Genomic DNA, 17,735 nt, shown 5'->3' with positions numbered 1-17,735 from the left:
CCCACTTGGACCTGGGCCCAAGTCTTGGCTCTACCATACATTCTGCCTGGGCCCCAACACTCATGGCTGAGTGGGAGGCTGAGGGCTCTTCCCGCTCTGAGGATCTTTGGATTTGGGGACCCGTGAATATACAGTGCAGCCCCCGGAGAGCCCGGAGAGCAGCAAGGCCCTGGTGCGGAGGGTCTGAGGTTGGGGGGTGCCTAGGTAGGGGCTCTGGACTCAGTTCAGTTCACACCAGGGAAACTACAAAAGGAATGAGACTTGCTAGGAGTTTAGAACTGGTTACACGCCAGCAGGGAGACTGTCTGCAGCGTCCTGACCCTTGGGCACTCACTTATGCCAGTCTCTGTGCTCAGCACTTCAGTAGAGAATCTCAGGAAGGTTAGCAGCTTCCTGTGGCTGACTGTATTTTCCAAAGAGAGACACAGCAATATACAGGTCATCCCGATCGCTCTTTTTACAGTGTGGCATTGACACTCTTCCGGTTGAGCGACGGGATCTATATCTCCTCCCCTTGAAACTGAGTAGGACTTTGTGACTGCCTCAACCAGTAGAGAGTGGCAAAAGTGATGCTGTGACTTCCAAGGCTACTTCATAAAAAGCTCTTCAGCACTCTCATGCGCTCACCCTCTCTCTCTCTTAATCCACTCACCTTGGAACCCAGCTACCATGTTGGGTGGAAGCCCAGGCCTCACAGAGAGGTTAGTGAAGGTGCTCGAGCCAACAACTCCAGCTCTGGTCCCCGCTAAACACCAGCACATGTGAGGGAGTGAACCTTCAGATGATTCAGCCCCCAGCCTTGGTGCTGTCCCAGCTGATGCCAAGTAGAGCAGAAATAAGCTGTCCCAAACTGCAAAATAAATACTGTTGTTTTAAGCCATTAAGTTTTGAGGTAGTTTGTTACGTGGCAATGAATAACTGGAATGCTCGTCCAAGGTCATACAGCTTGGAAGTGGCAGAGCTGAGACTGTTTGGAACCCAGGGTCATCCAATTTCGGAGTCCTTTGTGCTGCACTAATGGGCAATGTTCAGCTCAGACCCACAGTGTATGCTGCATAAAGCTCTACTCAAGAAGGAATGAAGCATCAAGTGATTAAAAGAATTGTATATCAGATTATAAGAAATGACGCCAGTTACCCAGTGGAAAAACAGTTTATTTCCTCTCATTCAAGCCGCTAAATTGACCAACATGATGAAAACTGAATGAAGACTAAATCCTGGAAGACTTTGAAGAGGAGGTGATTTCTTTTCTTTTTTTTTAATTAAGTTTTGTGGGTTTTTTTTTTTTAAGATTTTATTATTTATTTGACAGAGATAGAGACAGCCAGCGAGAGAGGGAACACAAGCAGGGGGAGTGAGAGGAAGAAGCAGGCTCATAGCAGAGGAGCCTGACGTGGGGCTCGATCCCATAACGCCAGGATCACGCCCTGAGCCGAAGGCAGACGCTTAACCGCTGTGCCACCCAGGCGCCCCAAAGTTTTGTGGGTTTTTTTAAGATTTTATTTATTTATTTGACAGAAAGAGAGACAGTGAGAGAGGGAACAGAAGCAGGGGAAGTGGGAGAGGGAGAAGCAGGCTTCCCGCTGAGCAAGGAGCCCAATGTCGCCTCGAACCAAGGACCCTGGGATCATGACCTGAGCTGAAGGCAGGTGCTTTTTTTCATCATACAAATCATGAAAGAAACAAACCACTGGCTGAGGGAAAATTAGAGGAATTAGTAGGGGAACCTGATTTAAATAGTATAGTCAGGGAGGCCTCACTGAGGAGGTGATATTTATTAAAAATAAATAAATAAAAATAAACAAACAGTTATTTAAGGAAAAAAAGCCCTAAAAAAATAAATAAACTGAATTATTCAGGGGTGCATGGTTGCCTCAGTCAGTAGAGCATGCAATGCTGGATTTCAGGATTGTGAGTTCAACCCCACATTGGGTGTGGAGCCTGCTTAAAATAACAATTAAATATATATGTATGAATATGTTTATATTTTTTTCAATTTTAATATGTATACATATAAAAGGATTTATTCAAAGAGCCAGAGTAAAAGAATCCCAGGCAGAGGGAACAGCAAGGGCAAAGGCTCTGAGAAGGAATAGGCTTGATAGACGTTTAAGTAAGAAGGTCAGTGTGACTGGGACTTAATGAATGATGGGAGGTAAAGGCCAAGTTAAAGCCAGAGTGGAGCAAGGCCTGCCCTGGCCAGGGGCTTTATTCTTGATGCAGTGACAAGCCATTGGAGCCTCTAAGCAGCAGTGTGATATAATCTAATTTGTGGTTTTGGTTTTTTTTTTTTTTTTTTAATTTGTGTTTTGAACAGATCACTATAGCTGGTCTGGAGTCTTGAAGAGTCATCAGCACTCAGACCATATTTAAATCCGTGGGACCAGTTGAGGTCACATTGGGAGAACATCTATAGAGAAAAGAAAAACTGGCCCACAAGCAGGAAGTTAAGAATTCCTGATTCTAGAAAGTGAGTAAAAGAGGAAAAGCCAGCCACAAAAGGCTGAGAGAGAGCAGCCGGTGAGGTAGGAGAGAACACACAGCAATTAGTGCGCTGTCAGGAGATCAGGACTGGAGAACAGATACATGAGGAGGGAGACTTCCCTCCGTCAGGTGGTGGAGACGCCAGAGGGAGCTGCACAGCGCCACTTGGAGGCGGCCGGGGACCCTGACAAGAACCAGGGTGGTGGGGACAGAAGCCAAAGGGAGTGGACTGACAAGTGAACAGGACATGAAGGTGGAGTGCAGGAGGAAGAGAAATGGAGCATTTGGGGGTGGAGACAGAGAGAGAGAGAGAAGGGGGACAGACGGATCAAGGGCTGGGGGCTTGGCTTTTGAAAGGAGCCTTCATTGTCCTGGAGGAAGATGGAAGACTTGGATGAGATGCAGGGGCCTCTGTGAGGAGGATGAGGGAGTGGCTGACCATGGCCTCTGTTTTCTCAGTGGTGAATAAAGTCGCCAGGTGAGAGCGAGGAGACCAAGGAGCACAAAGACCTCAGGTCTCAGAGAACAGAAACCAGATTTCCCAGGACGTGTGAGGAGGTGAAGCCAGTCTGCCCAGTGAGCACGGGGTATTTTCTAGAACAGACTCTAGCCAAGCGTATTTCCCATAGCTGAAACCGTGCGGCACGTAAGATTTTATGTCCTCCCTTTTTCCACTTACCACAGTGGCAGAAGCATTTCCCCATGCATTTATAAACTCTTTGCAAACATCGCTTTTAATACTTAGAAATAATCCACAGAGTGAATGTTCCAAGGGTCACTTAACCTTTCCCCCTTTTATTGAACATTCAAATTGTTTCCTGGCAATAATACTGGAGTTCTGAGAGAGGCGGCGTGTGGTCTGGAGAAGGAAGGAGAAGGCAAGCTTTGAGGAAGAGCTGGGGGGCCTGGCACTCTGGTGCCTAGAATCCCATCATGGGAGGTTTTAGGGGCCTATTATTGGCAATTGGTGCTCCTAACAGGTCACATTCTGAATTTTCCTGGACACGAGGACAAAGAATGGGACAGCAAGACAAATCTCACAGGCTTCTCAAAGTGCCCAGTGGTTCAGGTATTGAGCCTGGGGGAAATAAGGTTGGGAGAAGGGCCAGGAGGGCTCAGAGGGCCAAATGTGTGACCCCTGAACCATTTACAGTTTAAACACATAGTGCAACAGGCATGTTTGAGGTGACAACAGGGCCCTTCACTTGCCTGTTTTCCCCATAATACAGGTCTTTTCTTCATCCCACCCTTCCTGGAGGGGGCATTGCTCTGAGAGACCTGGCCTTGGGCAGCCTATCTAGGGACTCAGGTCCTCAACACAAAGTCCAGCAGAAGAGGGCTCTTTCAGCTGTGTGAGAATGAGGTGGGCCTCCTGAGACAAGGGGCTCACCCACCCTGCAGAGGCCAGGAGACCATTAGTGGACATATTCTCCAGGGGAGAGTGCCCTGGGTCAAGACTGCTTGTCTGGGATTAGCTGAAGCCCCTTCCAACTTGAGGTTCTGTGATTTGACAACACAGCATTCACTGAATCCTACTATGAGCCAGGGACAGAAAAGTAACCCCCGTGGGCAAAGTGCCTACTCTGTGCCAAACACTGGGCTTCCTGTGCATGATCTCACACACTGTCACAACAAGCCAGTGAGGAAAGAATCATTCCCCCATCAGAGAGAGGGGAAACAAGCCAGGATAGAGCAGGACTGCTTCTCTCTGCCTCCCAGCCCTGGGCTTCCCCCACAGCATGGGGTGACCGATGGAGAATCCCATAGCATTTCCTTTTCCTGTAGCATTTGTACCTGATAAAGCAATGTTCCTCACGGTGGGCTTCAGGACCAGGTGGCACCGGGCAGCTGTGACAAGAGGAGTTCAAGAACCAAAGGAGTTCAGTGTCCTCCATCTCTGCTGGGGGAATAGTGGAGGTCAGAGGGTGACAAGGTCTTGTTTGTGTGTGTTTATGGGATTTGAGTTTCTGATGGACGATAATCACTGCCAGGCTTCTCAGCCAGAACGGGAGTGGGCACAGGGCCAAGGCCGGCGGCCCTCTGGGCAGGTATAAGAGCCGGGGAGAAGCGCCTGGATCCTGGCTGGGGCAGAGAGGCCAGCCGCTGCCAGGGGGGACCAGGGTGCAAAGCTAAAGCTGCTTCGGACAGACTCCCGGGTGGAAGAGTTGGTTCTGGAAGTGGCCTTCTCTCTGGGGAGCCTGGGAAATGCGCTAAGGAAACCCTCTGGCTGGACTGTCGGCGGGAGGTTGCCAGAAGCCAAGGCTCTGCAGTGTAAGTACATTCTTCCACAGTTCCTGCCTTTTTATTCCCCGCTGAGCTGCTCCTTCCCCCCCACTAAGTGACCAAGTGACCATCTGTCCCAGAGGAGCCCAGGTGGAGACCAAGTTGTCACAAGTCGGGAATTTGAGCCCTGGATTTCTCAGAGGCAATGTGGGGGGACAGCAGTAAGCACTGTCATTTACCCATTGCTCACCAAACACCAGGTGCTCTGGGTTATCTCATCGAATTGATAACAGAAGGATGGAGACTGGGCCTAGCATCCTAGTTCTTCAGGCATTATCTTTTTTTTTTTTTTAAGATTTATTTATTTATGTGAGAGACAGAGAGAGAGTGCATGCATGCACAAGTGGGGGGAGGGGCAGAGGGAGAGAATCTTCAAGCAGACTCACCGCTGAGCAGGGCTCCATCCAGGAGATCATGACCTGAGCAAAACCAAGAGTTGGACGCCTGACTGAGCATCCCAGGAGCCCCGGGCATTATGTTCTTTTACTCGTACAACAGCCCTATTAGGCGGATACTAGTATTTTACAGAAGAGGAGACTGAAGCCCAGAGACGTTAAGTAACTTGCCCAAGGTCACATAGCAAGGAATTGGCAAAACCAGGATTTGAACTCCCTGACTCCAGAACCTATACTCGTCATCACCGTGTTACACTAGTGTGGCTGTGGTAAGTCTTTTTTACTTTCTGAGTGGCCATTTCCTTATCTGTAATTTAAGGTTATAAAACTTGGTGATAAGAAATATATTACCTTGAGATTCACTAAAGACACCTTGAGATGGGTCAGCTTTAAGCACCAGGAAGCCTTGTTGGAAACATTATCAAGAACTATGGGGGCGCCGGGGTGGCTCAGTCGGTTAAGCATCTGACTTTGGCTTGGGTCATGGTCTTGGGGTCCTGGGATTGAGCCCCACGTCAGGCTCCCTGCTCAGAGGGAAATGTGCTTGTCTCTCTCCCTCTCCCTCTGCCCTTCCTCCAGCGTGTGTTTGCTCTCCGTCTCTCTCAGATAAATAAAATCTTAAAAAAAAAAAAAAAAAAAAGAGAGAACTATATGGGAATGCCTGGCTGGCTCAGTCAGTGGAGCATGCGACACTTGATCTCGGGGTCGTGAGTGAGAGCCCCACACTGGGTGTAGACATTACTTAAAAAAAAAAAAAGAAGAAGAAGAAGAAAAAGAACTATGTGTATGCCTTTTGATCCAGCATTTAACTTTCGAAATTTATCGTAAAGGATATAATCAGATTTATGAGCAGGGAATTTCATTACAGTTTTGCTTATAATCACAGAAAATTAGAAACAAACAAAATGTCCAAAAGTTGAGGAATAAATGATACATCCTATGATGATATGTAGCCATTAAAAATCATGTGCTCAAAGGGTGTTGAATGCCATTGGAAAATTCTTGTTTTTAAGTGGAAAAGGCACTTTACAAAATTATACATGGTATAATCTATTTATAAAAGTATGTGTGTATATATATATACACACTTAATATATATATTAAATAAATGAAATAAAATGAAAAAGACTGGAAAAATACACTTAAGGGTTGAGAATTTATCTCTGAGAGATGGAATTATGAATATTTTTATATCTCTCTTTATTCTTTTCTAGATTCCTCAAACTTTCTATAATATACATGCCTTACTTTTTAAATTAGAAAAAGGAAGATTTTTAAAAAATGAAGATTTTGTTGGTTTGTTGTTCTTTTGGTTTAGGCTTGGCTCCTTTCGAGCTTCTGTTATGATATACTCGCTGGCTTTGAGAGGGAACTGAATTGCCTGCAGTCAGTATCGTGAGGGCCTCTGAGATGATCTGGTCCAACATGTTTCATGGGAAAACTGAAGCCCAAGGGTGCAAAGGGACTTATCCAAGGTCAGAGAGAGAACCAGAGGCTCCAGACCCCCAGCCTAGAACTCAGGGATCTGCCCAAAGGGCCAGAATCTCTAGGCCAAGCTTCCAGAAGGGTAGGGAGATGGAAGGGAATCAGCTAGAATTTACTGTGTATGGTTAATATGTGTTAGTTGCTAACTCCAAGTGAGGCCTTGAGTGTCAAGGGTAACTGACCTCACAGACCTACCCAGTGACGATTCATCCTGGGAGTGACGGGAGAGAGAGAGAGCAAAGGGCAGGTGGGTGGCCTGGAGCTAGCAGGGTGTGTGCCCCAGGCCTCTCCCTCTCGCCTCCAGGCCTCGCCCGCAGTGCTTCCTCCCCCGGGAGGGCTGAGGACTCTTACTTACCACCAGCCTCCGGGCTCGGACGGAATGAAAGGTCTCCGCTGGCGTTACACTCGACTGGTAAGGGGCCCAACTTGGGCCGGAGGGTCAGATTAGCAAAGGTGGGGGAGGCCAGATCTCTGGGAGGGTGGGTCTGCGCTAGGAATGGATGCAGGCAGGTGATTTGCTCCCCTTCCAAGTCCCTCTCCCGGAGGCCCAGAGTTCAGAGTTCAGGAACTCAGGGCTCCAACCCCATGGTCCTGAGACCCTAAGGAGCACAGAGCACTGTCTCCAGCCAGATGGAGCTCTGTCCAGAAGCCCCACTCAGCTAGGACCCCTGCTTAGACCTGAACCTGGGGAACAGGAAAGCAGTGTCCTGGTCATTTCTCATTCAGGAAGAGGCCTCTCCTTAGGAAAAGTCCCCAAGTCATTGTGTGCAGCCCGTGTACACACACACACACACACACACACACACACACACACGCACACACCCTCAAACATACAGTCTGGTCCAGAGTGGAAGCTCAACTGAAGGAGTGCATAAACCAGCACACATCCACACTGACACACACACATATTTATACAACCCCAACTCACACTCACAAACATGTTGACAGGTAAACACACAAAGTTACTCAACCCCTTCTCACGCTGATTTGCCAACACAAGTCTATTTTAAGCCGATACACACCTTCACATGAACGAACACACATCTTACACAAACCTGCACATGCTTTCTCAGCTGCTAGACGGCTTATCTCCCTCGCTGACAGTGAAGCCTCTGGCCCTCTTTTTTTTTTTTTTTTCCTGTGTAAAATAAGGATAGTAAGGAGCACATTCTTCTTAGGATTCTTGGGGAAATACAGAGAGATCATGCACAGCAAGCACTCAGCCAGGCCTGGTCAAGGGTGTGCTGACCAACATCGGCCACTATCGATATTGTTATTGTTATGATTATTGATATCATCATTGTTTCAAGTGCAGACATACACGGTTGCAGCTCTCAGGGCTGGGCTGGGCTGCCACCTGCCCTTCTCTCTTGGCCCTGAGCTTAGAATTTGATCCTTGGCACCCACTCTGGATCTAGAGCAGGCGGGCAGACAAACCCCGGAGTCCACGGCCGGATCTGATCGGCATGTGTACCTCTGACCTTCGGCTGGCAGGGGCCAGGGCGGGAACCGGTCGCAGGCATGGGTGGCCCTTGTCGGTCATGGGCACCATCCTCCTCTGGCTGGGCTGGTGGTGGCAGGGGTCTGAGCAGGGGTGATGAGGCAGCCGAGGCTGTTGGGTTCCGGAGACATGGAAGCTGGTGTCTCCTTGTCCCACTTTGTATCTTCACAGCCCAGCCAGGTGGAGGACACGCTATCTGCGGAGGAGGGTGAGGAAGAGGAAGAGGAGACAGCCCCAGCCCCAGCCTCAGCTCCTGAAGATCCCGCGGAGCCCCAGCTGGCAGAAGCCAGCCAGGTTCTAGGAGCCTCCGAGATTAGGCAGGTTCGGGCACAGTGCCAGGAGCGTCAGGGTCCCACCCTCCTGCCGTACCCCAGCCAGGTCCAGGGACACCTGGGGTCACTCCTGCCACGTCCCAAAGCTGGGAGGAGGGTAGAAGGATGAGGTGGGGAGGATTAGGGGATGGGATTCAGCATCTCATCTATTCTCCAGCCTCTAGCGACCAAGGTGACCAAGGGAGAGAGTCCTGAGGGAGACCTGACCTTGGTTCCAATCCCGGCTCTGCCAATTACTCCCCATGTGGGCTTGAGGCAAGTTGCTTCACCTCCCTGAGCCTCATTTTCTTCAACTGTAAAATGAGAATAATAATCCCTCTCTCTGAGGGCTGCTCATGGGCCCTTGGAAACAGTAAACTCCTCTGCCACCTATAAAGCACCACGCCTGTGAGAGTGGGGCCTATTCAGCCTCAGTCCTTCTGGGACCCTGACGATAGGGTGGCAGGAGCGGGGGAGGAGGAGGATCCCTCGCTCACCTCCAGCCCTGTCCCTAGCTCAGCCTTCACCTCCCCGCAAGAGTCGCCGGACATCCCTGGAGCCTGGCCTTCTGTACGTCGAGAGATGGCTTCAGCCTGCGGAGCCTGTACAGGCAGATGGAAGGCCACAGTGGGCCGGTGCTGCTGGTGCTGAGGGACCAGGATGGGCAGGTGAGCGGGGCCAGGGCCCCAACCTGAAGCCCTGGGGGTGCCCAAACACACGCCTGCTGGCCCTGCCCCAGGGTAGCCTCAGGGGTGGGAGGCAGGGGTGATAGCCCGTCACTTGTCATGGACAATGATGATGACTTTGAGACCTCCCCCATTCAGAGCCATTCCTTCCTTCATTCGTTCCCTAATTCATCCATTCAACACATGTATATTAAGCACTTTCTATGTGCCAGCTTAGATGTGGACGAGAACAAGGTCAAGACAGACATGGTTCCAGCCCTCTTGGCGCTACAGGCCTAATAGGGAGGCGGGCCAGAGCTGAAGCAAATAATCAATGGGGGAGACATCTTAAGTGGGGGCTCTACACCTTAGTGATCCATTTATGCTTTGAAAACATCCCCCTGTTGGCAGGAGAATGGATTGGAGGGGCTAAGAGTGAAAGCCGGGAGGCAGCCACAGGAAGCGCCTACATTTTACAGCACGGACCTTGGGAGGGCACTGTCTCAGATCCAGGTGGTCTCGCCAACAGGGGGATTTCTGCCAGGCTCTCTAGACAGGGGTCAGGGGAGGGGGTAAATGCTGGTTTCAATTGCTCTTTCGCGGGAGGAACATGTTAGAGCTGGGAGAGATTTCCAGGGTCCCCGAGGACCCTCAGTGGGCAGGAACCCCTTCCGTCCTCAAGATGCCAATCCAAGGACCTTCCACCTCAAGGCCGCAGAGCTCACTTCCTCAGGATGGAGTCCCTTCCTTGGCAGAATGCCGCTGACTATGAGGAAGTTACTCCTTATGTTAAGCCAAAACCTATTCCCCATGGCTGCCTGCCAGTGGCCCTGCCTCTGCCCCTCAACACTCTGTATAAGAGGGAAAATCTGCAGTCCACCGACTATCCCACCGGAAAAAAACGGTGAAGTGAACTCTGGCTCTGCTACATAGTGAAATATCGCCAAGCCTGGGAAGAAAAATGATGAACATCCATAGCTATTAAAAGTGTTGTTTTTATTTTTATTTATTTAAGACTTTATTTTTATTTTTTAAGTAATCTCTACACCTAACATGGGGCTCGAACTCACAGCCCCGAGACCAAGAGTTGCATGTTCCACCGACTGAATCAGCCAGGCGCCCCAAGTGTTTGTTCTTAAAGCAGGATATGAAAGGCACTCTTGGAGCCGATGGAGAAAATGTATTATGAACTGGATACTAGATAATATTACGGAATTGCTGTTAATTTTCTTAGGTGAGATGATAGCATTGTGGTCATACAAGAGAAAATCCCCGTTCTTAGGAGCTGAACTATTTAGGGGTAAAAGGGTTATAATATCTGCAACTTACTTTCAAACAGAATAGCAAGAAATATAAGGAGAGAGAAAGTAAAGACAGCAAGCACATTCACAATTTTGAATGCACATGGAGGGTATATGTACCGTGCTTTTACTTTTCTGTGTGTTTGAACTTTTATAAAGAAAAGTGAAGAGGGAAGCAGCTTACAAAACAGATGTATGGGGCCCCTGGCTGGCTCAGCTGGAAGAGTGTGTAAAATATCGGAGGACACCAGCAAGAGGTCTTCCTTGGGAGTGTTCAGGGAAACGACATGCGTTGATGGGCCTGTGCGGCCCTTCCCACCCCCCAGCTCTGTCCCAGGCTCCCTGGGTGCCCCACTAGGGGAGCCTGTGTTACTAAGCCTGGAGAGTGGGACTGCCTCCACTCCCTTCCAGCTGCCACAGCAAGCTCTTCTGCTTTCCAGATGTTTGGAGCCTTCTCTTCCTCAGCCATTCGACTCAGCAAAGGCTTCTATGGTACTGGAGAGACATTCCTCTTCTCCTTCTCCCCACAGCTAAAGGTGATATTCCCAACCTTTTAGGGAGGGGGGAGGAGGGCTATAACAAAGATCCTGAAGCCCCAGTGGCCTCTAGCTCTATTCCCCATGTGGGGTGCCTGGTATCCCTCCCTCTTTCCACAGAGGGAATGGGACAGGCCAGTGGTGGGCAGCACATCCCCCTTGGCCCTGCCCATTTTCATTTCTTACAGTGCTCAGTAGGTCCCTGGTGACCACAGACTGGCTCATAAAGGAAGAGGGGTGTTGCTCACCCGATGCAGGCTGCAAAGACAGGACGGGTCCAAGTGCAGGTAGACCTGTGGGTGTACAGGTGGGACGAGGAAGACAGACACATCCAGTGACTTCAGTCTTCTTTTAAAGTGTGGGCTGAGGTCATTGGCTAAGAGTGAGGTTGGGGGAGAGAGTGTACAGACTGAGCAGAGAGAGGATATTAAATCGTCGTTACGGAGTGGAGAGGGAGGCCTACCAGAGAGAACCAGAGAAACAGAAGGACAGCTAGGCAGTGTGAACTGGGGGTGGGGAGCATCAGTTTAAAGGCAAGCTAGTCCCCTGGGCATGTGTTTCCCTCCAGCTACGTTTGGTTCCTCAGGTTCCGGCATGGAGAGAGTGGCTGGGAGGGCTCCTCCAGTATGGGGCTTTCGCCAAGGTGGTGTGACAGAGGGAGAGAGGGAAGGAGAAGTTGAAGGGAGTGGAAATGTAAAATGGACCACAGAACCTAGTCTGGACCAGTGGGGGGACGGGCAGCAAGGGAGGCTGAAGGACAATGAGATGAAGACGAAAACAACAGTTGAGAGGTGGCCTTGTGGTCAGAGACTTGGAGCAATGACACCAGCTAAGCCATCTGTTGGAATGTAAGATCCAAGAGAGAGGGGCATTGGAAACAGACTGGGAAGGACAGGTTCCTGGGTGTGAACAGAAGAGACAGTGGCCGAGGTGGGGGTAAGAAATCCCCTGCACTGGAAAAGGAAAGGCACTGAGGGCAGGCATGGGATGGGTCCGTGCGGATGGCGAAGTTCCCCAAGGACACTGGCAGGAATGAAGAAGGAGGGGACGATGGCGAGCCAGAGCTCAAGCCTTCTAATTCGTGGTGACTGGTGACTAGGAGATGGGTGAGTGACAGAGACAAGAGACAAGACTGGTGGAGTCAGAGGGTACTTGGTGCCGGAGAGCAGGGCTTTTGAAGGAGGGAGGGGGCTAATCCCTCACATCTCTCATGTAAAGCTTTTCCATCTCTGAGCTATTTATTGAATAAAACACTGCAGGCTTGGCACCAAGCACACTACTTTTACTACTCATAAAAATAGTAGCAGCTAACTGGGTACTAGTTTACCACCTGCCAGGCACTATTCTGAGACTTTCACAAATTAGCACATTTAATCATGACAACATTCCTATGAGGTCCATACTATTATTGGCCCCGCTTACAGTTGAAGAAAGGGAGGCACAGAGAGCTTGAGTGACTTGCTAGTCAGTGATGAGAATGAGATGCAGAAACAGGCCCTGGTGCTTGAACTCAGCCACGGCGCTACGCTACCTCTCTAAGTGACAGATGGAGATGCTCTGGGGCTTGCAGAGGAGAGGCGATCATGATAGAGAGTGATAAGGGCTGTGGAAGAAAGCGTAAGGAGGAGCACCTATATCAAATGGGGGTAGGGAGATCAAAGGAGACTTCCTAGGGGAGGAGCTTCTTGAGCTGGATCTTGATGGACAAACAAGATCACCAGGTGATGAAGGGCATAGGGAGCAGTCTTCTTGAAGCACGTGCAAAGGCACAGTAATTGGAAAGGAGACAATGCCCATTTAGGAGCCCAACAGATGAATGGGTAGGAGGTCAGGGTGTGTAAGGGAGGGCATATCCCTCTGCACAGCCATAGCATGTCCTCATGAAGTATTTGCTCAAGTGATAGAACTAGTTCCAGGTGTTTTTGTTTGCTGTGAGAGACCTCCCCTCCAACGCATGGACCAAGAACCTATAGATATACTCAGCCACACAATTATTTGGTCACATGACAAGGAGGTCACAAGGAGCTACGGACTCCTTGCAAAAGGCAAAACACAAAGTATCTATTGCATTGTCTCCATCAGCCAGCCTGGTAATCTTTCCGGGAAACAGGAAAGGGGTCCGTTGTTCCTAGTAAACCCGTGCAGGATTCTAATTACCACTTATCTTCCTGTACTCACATATTAGAATTCTAAAGTTCTTGGATTTTCCTCCTACTGCACTGACTACTCCTTGGCAGAATACTTTGCTGGTTCCCCTCACCTCCCCAACATTTTGACATCAGAGGGTCCCAGAGCAAAGTTTTTGGTTCTTGTCTCTTCTCTACCCTCGTTTCTTTCAAGGTCTTGTCCATTCCCACCATTTTGCATGCCATCCATGCGCTGATCGCCTTTACCGCTGGACTCCAAACTGACATATATCCAAGAGTTTCTGCTTGGACCTCTAGCCTGGCATTTCAAGCCTCACAGGTCCCAAACCGAGCTCCTGACTTTCCCCCCACAAAATCTGCTCCTCCTGCCATCTTCCCCAGCGAAGTTATTGGCACCTCCATATTTCCTGCTGCTGAGACCAAATTTTGGGGTCTTTGATTCCTCTCTGTCACACCCTACACCTGAGTCGTCAATGAATCCTGACAGCTCTCCCTTCTCTATCTATATCCAGAACCCACCATTTCTCACCATGTCTTGCTGTCACCTGGTTCAAGCCACCATCGTTATTTGTCCTTGTTCCTGCTATACCCTTCTAAAGAGTCTCACTGCTTCAACCTCAGTCATCACAATAGCTAGAATGTTCCTTTTTCTTCCTAAAGATTATTTATTTGAGAGAGAGACAGAGAGAGAGAATGAGCAGGGGTGAGTAGAGGCAGAGGGAGAAGGAGAAGCAGACTCCCCACTGAGCAGGGAGCCGGATGTGGGGCTTGATCCCAGGACTCCAGGACAATGACCTGAGCTGAAGGCAGACACTTAACCCACTGAGCCACCCAGGCACCCTAGTGTTCCTTTTAAAAAGTAAGTCAGAGCATGTCACTCCTTGGCTCCAAGCTCCAAGCTTCCTTTCTTGGAGAAAAGCCAGTCTTTATAATAACCTACAAGGCCTGGGGCGCCTGGGTGGCTCAGTTGGTTAAGCATCTGCCTTGGGCTTGGGTCGTGATCTTGGGGCCCTGGGATCGAGCCCTGCATTGGGCTGCCTGCTCAGTGGGAAGCCCGCTTCTCCCTCTCTTCACCACCTCCCCCTCCAGCCGCTTGTGCTCTCTCTTGCTCGCTCTCTCTCAGATAAATAAAATCCTTTTTTTAATAAGATTTATTTATTTATTTATTTATTCGACAGAGATAGAGACAGCCAGCGAGAGAGGGAACACAAGCAGGGGGAGTGGGAGAGGAAGAAGCAGGCTCACAGCGGAAGAGCCCGATGTGGGGCTCGATCCCATAACGCCGGGATCACGCCCTGAGCCGATGGCAGATGCTTAACCGCTGTGCCACCCAGGCAGCCCTCAGATAAATAAAATCTTAAAAATATATATAACAACCTACAAGGCCCTACATCTTCTGGCCTCTCTTTTAGGTTGTTTCTTGTAATTTTTCCTTTCCCTCACTCTGCTCGAGCCATAATGAGCTCTGAGCTGGTCCTTAAACATGCAGGCCTGCTCCTACCTCAGGGTCTCTGCACATGCTGTTCTGCCTAGATGGCCTTCTACTGGATCACCACATGGCTCAGGTCTCACCTCCTTTAGGATTCTGCTCAAATGTCACCATCCCAGAGAGGCCCTCTGTGACCAACTAATTTAAATTTATACCATTCCACTCTTTGAAAACGCTTCTTGTCCTTCTCTACTTTTTTATCCTTAGCATTTGTCACCACCTCACATACTATTCATTTTAGTTATCTGCCTCCACCTACTAGAATGGGAGTCCCATGAAGGCAGGAATTTTTGTCTGTTATATTCACCGTCCTACCTAGTACATAAAACAGTGACTGGTACTAAATGCTAAAAAATAAAAAAATAAAAAATAAATAAAAAATTATTGCATGAAATGAATTATTTTTAGAGGGGCTATCTTCCCAGCCCCCATTATGGAATCTTGGTTTTTGGGGGGGTTTTTTGGTTTTTAATTGGGTAATCTTTGCCTGTCTTTGGTCTTTTGGCACCTCTTGTGTTCTTTATGAATTCTCAGTGGCTCCTTGATGATGATTCCAAATGGCACCATGAACAGGGTCTTCCTTTATTCCATAGCAGCATTTATCTTACTCCTTCAAGTCTGAAGGTCGCAGTCTTCCATGAAAGTAGAGCCAGAATTGAACGGTTCTGTCTTTTCATGGTCACTTGTTATCTCATCTCTTCTGAGCCCAGGGCTTATTTTTTGGTCTAGTTTCTTGCTAAAAACACTTTGGCTGCTCACAGCATTTTTTTTTTAAACAGCTAATTACAGGCAGTAATTTACTATACTTTTGCGGCCCTCTAAAAATATTTTTATTAGCCAGATTGACTCTTGAATAATTTATTCATTCAACAGGCAGCTACCCCATTCCTATTGTTTGGAATCAAGCCAGCCCTCACAGAGACTGCATGTTAGTGAAGCAAGCAATGGCACATCAGCATATGAACAGGGTCCTCTCAAAGAGCGCTAAAGGCTGAGGAAAAGGAAACAGGGCCTGGGAGGAAGGGCTACTTGAGACAGGATGACCCAGGAAAGTTCTCTGGGATGACATTTGGGCTGAGAGATGAGAAGTGGGCCCTTTCAGGCTCTGGGGGAAGAGCGTTCTCAGTGGAGGGATCAGCCAGTGTGAAGGTCCTAAAGCAGGAAGAGCTTTGGGTGTCCCAGGGACAGCAAGGCCAATGTCGCTGAAGTGCAGTCAGTAAGGGGAGCAGAGGTCAGAGAGGAGAGCAGGCGTCAGAGCAAGCTGGGCTTCCAGCTAGAGCAAGAACTTGGGTTGTACTCCCATGGCAGCAGGGAGCCCTTGGAGGGCTTTAGGTGAAGGAATGGTAACATCTGATCACATGGCAGAGTGGAGATGGGCTGTGGGCAGGTGACTGGAAGCAGGGACGCGTAAGGAGGCTGTGACTTAGCAAGGAGTGACTGTGGCGGGGGATTGGGTGGGCATGAGTGGGGATGGACAGGACAGAAATGGGGGTAGTCTGGGTGTGTCTTTGGGTAGGGCCCACAAGACCTGCTAAGGAACGGAGTATGAGGCAGCATGGGGAAGTGGGCCGGCTCCAGCGAGAGAGGAGGAAACAACTCATGGCAGAATCGGGGTCCAGCTCCTGACTGGCACCTTCCCCCTCCTCTCTCCAGCTTTGGTACCAGGATGCTACAGAGAGTTCTGGTGTTTCTAGAACAGGGGAGTTTTGGGTTGTGGGAGCTCAGACTGGAAGGCAAGAGGAGGTGAAATCTGGGGAGAATGGAAAGAAATCTCCTCAGGGGCTAGGGTACTTCCTGACGCTTAGCCAGGGCTTGGGTCTGGATGTTCCGTTTCCTCCACGACACTACCACCCAGTGGTGTGGAGTCACATTGCAAGGGCAGGACTCACCCAGTAACCCAGCTTTTCTCCTGTCATCCCAGGTCTTTAAGTGGACAGGAAGCAACTCTTTCTTTGTGAAAGGAGACTTGGATTCACTGATGATGGGCAGCGGCAGGTGCGTGCCTCAGTCCTCCCTGAGTCTGGAGTCTTGGGGTAGTCTGCGTTCTGGTCTCTCTCCCATCCGGAAATGCAGGGCTAGGCTGCCCCAGATGAGATGAGGCTGGTGGGGAACTTCCAGGCCTCTGCCTTCAACACCGCTTGGATGCTGCTTAGGCCCCCAGGCAAATCCCTCAAGCCTCCTCTAAACACTGAGGGGAAATGATGGCATGGACTGTCCTCCAAAGCGTTTACGGTTGCTAACAGCTTAGTTTGAATGCATGTGATTTGGGGAACAGCATTCAGCATGGTTGGATGAGGCTAGAGTCAAGGGATGGGAGGCTAGATCAGGGAACATAATTCACTGGAGGAAGGCAAGCATCTGCCCAGGAACTCAGCGTGTGTGCATGTGTGCATGCGTGTGTGTTTGGGGGGATGAGTGGGTTAGGAAGAAAAAGCCTTACTCCTGGTGAGACCTCCAAATTCAGGCAGAATAAATCTTACCATGAGGGCAAAGATGAAAGCAGTTGTTGACTTGTACCAGGCGAATTCTTGGCCTTTCCAGCTCCCTGAAGAGCCTCTACAGAGACAGTTTGGCACAGAACACACCAGCTGTTGCTGATTTGCAGTAACCCACTTCCCAGCCCCAGCCTGGTTTGCTGTCAAACGAGATTACAATGGATGCTTTCTGAAGTATTTTGGGCTGAAGTCTGTGCCTTAAGGTTCCCTTCTTTGGTTAAGCACTGCCATCTTCACTATGCTCCACATGTTCTAAAACTGGGCTGTGGACAGTCGTGCACCACTGTGCATGTTTATTAGAATCATTTAACCATTTTAAGAAATGCTCCAAATCCTATGGGGAACAACATGTGGAGTTCCCAAGAACTCTGGATATAAATCGGTTTAAGGGAAGATGAAACAGGCAAAACTGAGCTGTGGTCATGGTGAGGCCAAAGGCTGATGGTATAGACCCGGAAGGCCAACATTCAGGAGTGAGTCATGCCGAGATTTTCCTCTTCTCTTTAGTGGCCAGTTTGGGCTGTGGTTGGATGGAGACTTGTATCACGGGGGAAGCCACCCCTGCGCAACTTTCAACAATGAGGTGCTGGCCCGGCAAGAGCAGTTCTGCATCAAGGAGCTGGAGGCCTGGGCCCTGAGCTGA

General features: G+C 49.5%; 1 protein-coding gene across 1 annotated transcript; it reads left to right on the top strand.

Annotated features, from left to right (window-relative positions):
• Positions 1-6,908: 6,908 nt before the first annotated feature.
• TLDC2 (TBC/LysM-associated domain containing 2) lies at positions 6,909-17,735 on the top strand. The gene is made up of 6 exons (XM_019795180.2): positions 6,909-7,059; positions 8,320-8,469; positions 8,975-9,127; positions 10,866-10,961; positions 16,519-16,592; positions 17,600-17,735. The coding sequence occupies exons 1-6, from the start codon at positions 7,027-7,029 to the stop codon at positions 17,733-17,735; spliced, it is 642 nt and encodes a 213-aa protein (XP_019650739.1). The 5' UTR covers positions 6,909-7,026.

Source organism: Ailuropoda melanoleuca, chromosome 13, assembly GCF_002007445.2.
Source record: "Ailuropoda melanoleuca isolate Jingjing chromosome 13, ASM200744v2, whole genome shotgun sequence".
NCBI lineage: Eukaryota > Metazoa > Chordata > Mammalia > Carnivora > Ursidae > Ailuropoda > Ailuropoda melanoleuca.
This window is presented reverse-complemented; position numbering and strand designations above follow the sequence as displayed.

What these genes read in the sequence shown, in the direction of transcription:
- TLDC2 (XM_019795180.2), top strand. Translation starts at nt 7,027, where the DNA reads ATGAAAGGTCTCCGCTGGCGTTACACTCGACTG. An exon ending in GCTGGCGTTACACTCGACTG is followed by an intron (nt 7,060 to 8,319) that starts GTAAGGGGCCCA and finishes GTATCTTCACAG; the next exon opens with CCCAGCCAGGTGGAGGACAC. An exon ending in CCTTCTCCCCACAGCTAAAG is followed by an intron (nt 10,962 to 16,518) that starts GTGATATTCCCA and finishes CTGTCATCCCAG; the next exon opens with GTCTTTAAGTGGACAGGAAG.